At 35.9% G+C, this 6,155-nt stretch overlaps 1 protein-coding gene across 1 annotated transcript; it reads left to right on the forward strand.

The window, feature by feature from the left end:
- Window positions 1-4,420: 4,420 nt before the first annotated feature.
- LOC134601974 (olfactory receptor 5P66-like) lies at window positions 4,421-5,359 on the forward strand. The gene has a single exon (XM_063446479.1). The coding sequence runs from the start codon at window positions 4,421-4,423 to the stop codon at window positions 5,357-5,359; it is 939 nt and encodes a 312-aa protein (XP_063302549.1).
- The last annotated feature ends 796 nt before the right edge of the window (window positions 5,360-6,155 follow it).

The raw sequence follows: 6,155 nt of genomic DNA on the forward strand, positions 1-6,155 counted from the left end.
CTACTTTTATTCCTGGAAAGGTAAAGTTAGTCAGGGAAAACAATTGCCCTTGTCATTAATTAGCTGGATAGAGCAAGTTAATTAATGTTTATCTGTTTCATCAATATCCTCAGGAGATATCATGCTTTGAAATCATCCCTGTGCTGTGCTGAAAACTATAAAATGCAGATTGCAACTGGGAATTATTGGATCTGAATCAGATCGCATCTACAGATGGAATCAAATACTGTAAGTAGTTACAAATCTGTTTGTCTGTCTATCTACCTTCACTCAGGTACAAATTCTGGAACTGGTAAATATTATAGAACCCGTGAATGGATTGTGAAGCCTTAGTCCATTGAGTTCATTTATTCCAACACAAAGGGTTTTTCACTGATCATCAAATTGTAGCAGGTTGAAGGAGCAAAGTTCAGCATCAGGCAAATATATACATGCTATGGCTAATACTGAATTGGATATTTTTCCAAATTGGCAATTGGACTGTAAAATCATTACAAATCAGTGTTCAGTGAATAAGCTTAACAGGTATCTACACTCACAAGTAATTTTACGTTTTTAAGTTGAATTTAAATTTTTAGGGTACTATATAGAGGTGTTGCCCAGGGAGGTGGGGGACTAACAGGGGCTAGAGCCCCCAATGGAATCCTGAAAAGGAACAGGTCTGATTTCTTTCAGCAATTCATTATTAGTCCTGAGTCCTCTGTAATAGTAGGAGATGAATAACCCCTCCAATTACACAATGTGTGACAATGACACCCAAGTGGAGCTGATTATACAGCACAGGGACTATTGCCGTAGGTGCATGATTTTAATCTAGACGGGCAGGGTTACAGCAGCATGGGGTAGGGTTAATACAGCCAGCACAGGGTTCATACAACATGACCCAGGGAGTGGAGTTTATAAATGTGGCTGCATATAATACTATGAATGAATTCAATGATTTGATTTCACAATATGATTTGAAGAACATGTTAGTGTTGGTAAAAAGCTGGTTTAATGAGGTGTTGGTCCTTATAAGTTGGAGGGCCATAAAATCTACTTTTTGGTTGCTGCTCCAGATTACAAAAAAAGTATGTATGTATTTGTGTGTTGAATTTCAAAACGAATGCATCTGTGTGTAGTGACGGAATTTGAATGCAGGGTTATTTCTGTGTGTACAAACATACACAATTAAGCCCTGTGCTGAAACTACTTCTGGGTGGCAGCAATGACTATAGTACACATCAGCCACAATATATACAATTTGGCAGGTGAGCTTACACTTGAATGGCCATTATAGTGATACTAAAAAATCTCAGTTTAATTAAATATGCAGAGGGATTTAAGAGGAGAGCGCAAATAACTTTTTTCCTTTGTTTTTATGGTATGTATTGAGGCTGATGTGCACTATAGTCATTACTGCCGACCAGGAGTAGTGGGAGTTTGAGCACAGGGCTTAATTTTGTGTTTGCATTTGTTTTTGTATCACACAGCCATGTTACAGAGCTGCCGCCTAAACCATGTATTTCCTATTAAGTATGTAGGACTTTAGAAAAATACCCGTCTCTGTCTCATTAGAGATTTTACCATTCGGCCTAAAGACGCAATGTGAATTGTTAATATGAGACTCACCTTAGAGATTTTGCCTTGACATGATAGGTGAGTTTACACTTTAATAGCCATTGGAGTGATTCTAAAAAACCTCTATTTATTTAAACGTTCATTTTTGATTTTGGATAGTGCACAAATACATTTTTTATTTTGTTTTTATTTTTGTGTGTAGTGTCTGTGTGTTTGTATGCAGTGTGTATTTTTGTGTAGTGTTGGCATATGAATGCAGAGGCATACACAGATGGTACACAGATACACATGCACTTACAAACACAGAAAGAATGAAGGAAACATATATTTTTAGATACCCTCGTATTTTCTTACCCGTTTGGTGCAGGAGGGCAGCTCGTAGTTTGAGCGGGCTGTAGCAAGAGAGAGTCCAGGCTCTTCTATCCAGAAGAAGAGAGTAGCCACACAGTGAAACAACCAGGAAACCATTCTGGTTGCCTCCTGCTGAGGCAGGATCTCAAAACATGAAACAGAAACCATGTACATCATTTGTTTCTCAAATTAAAACATGTATAACAGCTATTTTATCAAGACTTCATTCTTAAAGTTATAAGGTTTTTTCTGTTTCAGTTCTGGAATAATAATAGAGACTTCGACACTTGTCAGCATGGGCAAATGGCAAGTGGGACACCAGCTGGATTACATATGCTCGTAAGGCATGCACATGAATTCTATTACAGTATTGGGCAGTAATTACAACATATGCATATATTTGGAGATAATAAAAAGTAGGATAAGAGCTAAAAGGCAACTATACGTAGACTTACAAGCAGGCAGCAAACACTATAGTAAGGGGTACCCTCAGCCCCTGACTGATTGTAGAGCAAGATAATAGAATATATAGGTACAGGGTGCGCCGAAATAAAATGTCCAATAGAATATCAAATGCTTGGAGTATTCTTTACTTGTAAGTCTTCCTGGCTTCTGATGGAAAAAAGCAGAAAGATAACCGGTAATGGTGCAGAGTATCTAGTATCTAGTACCAAGTGCAGAACAAACGATAAAGAGGTCTATGATGTAGAGCTATAAAACCAGCTCTGAGCATAACAGCATGCAGCAGAACAATTCCCACTGACGGATATATTGTACTAGGAAAAAGTCACTAGGCAGGTAGGTGGATATATACAAAGGTACAAAAGGCAAAAAATAGTGCTCTCTGTAAAACTGTACACTAATAACTATAAAGGTAAAAGTAATCTACTCACATTTAATGGAGCAATATGCACTTGCTCAGGTATTAACGCTTGGGTGGTACAATCCCACCAGGGATATAACGTAGAGTCGCTCCTAGGATACAGGAAGCAGGTAGGTATAATGGAGGTACAGCTATGCCAGGAAGAGTAGAACATATAAAAAGAACTAAAAGAAACTAAAAAAAAATTAAAAGAATAAAAAATAAAATAAAAAGTCAGATACATAAAATAGGTGAATGCCAAATATATGGAATGCTTAAAATAACTAGTATAAAATAATACAATATGTTTCGTCTACTAAGGACATTCTCAAATGTAATAGGAAAGGCCTGGCACTTTAGGGTTTGTATAGGGTTGTCTGAGTTTCAAATAAACCAAATTGACGCAAAAATGATGCCAAAATTACGTCAAAATGTCGTCATAAATGATAGGTCCAAAGGTTAATATATATTTATATTCTTATATTTATATATATATTTATTTTTCCCTTCAACTTTAATAGTTAACAAAATAATAAACATATATAAAGTTAGCTGAATAATTTTGCATCTTTATAAGGAGTAAGTTTAATTTTGGTTGCTTCAAAATCGATCATATGATCTCTAAGAGATAATTTGATTCAATTCCATTGCAATATTAAAATGTTGTAATTTAAATCGTGAAAGCCAGACACTTGTTACTATATTTGTACATAGGGTTTTGAGATCACACAGTACATATTTCAGTCATAGAGTAACTAGGAGTGATTCGATCATTACCCACTACCCACCTACAATAAAAGTGCCATACCTGTTTTCCTAGCTGGAAAGCCTCCCTAAAACTTTCCCACATAATGTCCTCATATAAAATAGGGCAATATCTTGATTGAAGTTTTTACTTCAACCATCCAATCATTAAAGGAATTTTCAATAGGTCATACTATTCATACAAGTGTTTGTATAGTGTCAAGGAGATCTGTCCTTTAACCTTTTCAAATCAAGGAAGGTAATATTTTATATATGTTGTGTGTGCTTTATTTGTTTTGGATTATTTGTATGTAAATTATATTCAGTGATTAGTTCACAGGTGATATTACAGCACTTATTGTAGTGGTTTGGTGCCTGTTTCAATATTTTCTTATTAATGAAAATTTAACAGAAAAAAACATTATCCAATCTAGAGCTAATGACACCCAGTTACACCTCAAGCATCAAAGCAAAATAATGAACATGCAGACTTCAGGCACCATGACCACTTTAATTCACTGAAGTGACCAATGTGCTTAGAGTAACTTTTTTAATTTAGACACATTGCAGGTTGGCTAAAACCTAATGCAAAAGCCTAGTACACTATGCAATGATCTGGGGGTCAGATGACCAACTGTCAAAATTTAGATAAAAATAATAAAATTAAGGAAAAAAAATATGTTTTAGCTGAAGATTTGGCAACCTAGTTACGTTTTATCTATTTCAGTGTTACATAACGTCAGAGGAACAAATAGATATGTCTTGATTTAGACATTAACAGAATTTATCTAAAAATATTTGACATCTTCTCCATGTTGAAATAGCTGTGCAATGATCTGTGTAACATCTCTTTTAGGAAATGATGTGATGTGACAAGTTATCCACTTGTGACATATTTGCACCATGTGTGAGGATAACCAGACTGAAGTAAGAGAGTTTGTTTTATTGGGGTTTGGACATCTACACAAGCTCAAAATTCTGCTCTTTACTCTGTTTCTAGTAATCTACTCTGTGATACTAGGTGGGAATCTGCTCATCGTACTATTGGTGACCACCACTGACCAACTCAATGTTCCAATGTTTTACTTCCTGAAGCACTTGGCTCTATCTGATATTGTACTCACTACAGATATTATACCTTTAATGCTTGATGTCACAATAAAGGAGCAGAGGGCAATATCGCGTGTTGGCTGTATAACTCAACTCTACATTGGTGCAGTTTCTAGTTATGTACAATGTTTTCTTCTTGCAGTGATGTCCTATGACCGGTTACTGGCCATATGTAACCCACTTAAATATACATTAATAATGAGTCCAAATGTTTGCCTGCAATTAGTAGCTGGTCTCTGGTTGTCGTTTCTAACACTGATTTCAAGTGAAATGATTTTGTGTTACCAGTTACAATTTTGTGGGCAAAGTTACATCGATCATTTCTTCTGTGAGTTTGTTCCTCTGTTAAATCTGACTGTATCTGACGCATCAGTTTTGAGGATGTTAGATGCATTTTTCTCCATCCCATTAATATTTTTCCCATTTGTTTTTATTGTAATTACCTATGTTTTAATTTTCTTCTCCATCATGAAAATTACATCTTTAACAGGAAGGAGCAAGTTCTTCTCCACTTGTTTTTCCCATCTGATCTCTGTGTGCACCTATTATGTGACTCTTGTCGTAGTTTATATAATTCCATATGGGGAAGATGCTTTCGATTTAAATAAGTTCAGATCCTTGTTGTACATGGCAGTGACTCCACTAATGAATCCCATCATATACAGCTTGAGGAACACTGAAATTAGGAGAGCAATCCAGAAATTATTCATGTTTAATAGTGTAACCTATTGACAATAATGAATAAAAGCAAAAAGTCCACAAGAAATTGCTGAGAACAACAACTACATTGAAAACATGGCCAAGTGTCATATATTAATCCCTTCCTTCTGCATTGTGAACACAGGAGTTAACATTCATCTTGAATTTCAAATGAGTGCAAAATAAAATCTGGTCCTCACTTTTGGGCAGAGCCCCACCATCCTTACTCAGAAGTAAAGCTAACTTTATAAGTCAAAATTCATAGATGTGTTATAGTAGTCTTGGAGATGGGAGGCAGAGGGCTATGAACATGTGTGAGCAAACTACAGGAATTATGCACAACCTGCAAGGAAAGTCTGAAATCCCCTGTGAGTGGTAATTATACCCTGGTGAAGACAGAATTTGTACATTCTGATATATTATGTATGTATGATTTTATTTATGTGATAAAATTCGATTTTCCTGTCTATTATATCTCAAAGAAAAAAAAAGTTACTTTCACAATATCCAGAATTCCTAAGCACATTTAAATAACTGGAGTTTATAATGCAAGAGGGTGAATCCAGAATCTAATCTCCGGAGTGGAACTTTAAATAGCGAATACATTTAAATAGAGAATAAATAAGAAACTTTAAATAAGAAACAACACAGGCACAATAACCACTACAGTTCTCTGTAGTGGTTATGGTGCCAGGAGTGCCATGGCGCCCTGCCACCATTTAAGAACAGTGTATGTGTGAGGAGTGTACTGTGTGTTAGGGGTGCAATGTGTGTATGTGTGTGTGTGTGTTGGGGCAGTGTGTGTATTCATGGGGCAGTGTGTGTCTGA

The sequence above is a fragment of the Pelobates fuscus genome, chromosome 3 (genome assembly GCF_036172605.1).
Source record: "Pelobates fuscus isolate aPelFus1 chromosome 3, aPelFus1.pri, whole genome shotgun sequence".
NCBI lineage: Eukaryota > Metazoa > Chordata > Amphibia > Anura > Pelobatidae > Pelobates > Pelobates fuscus.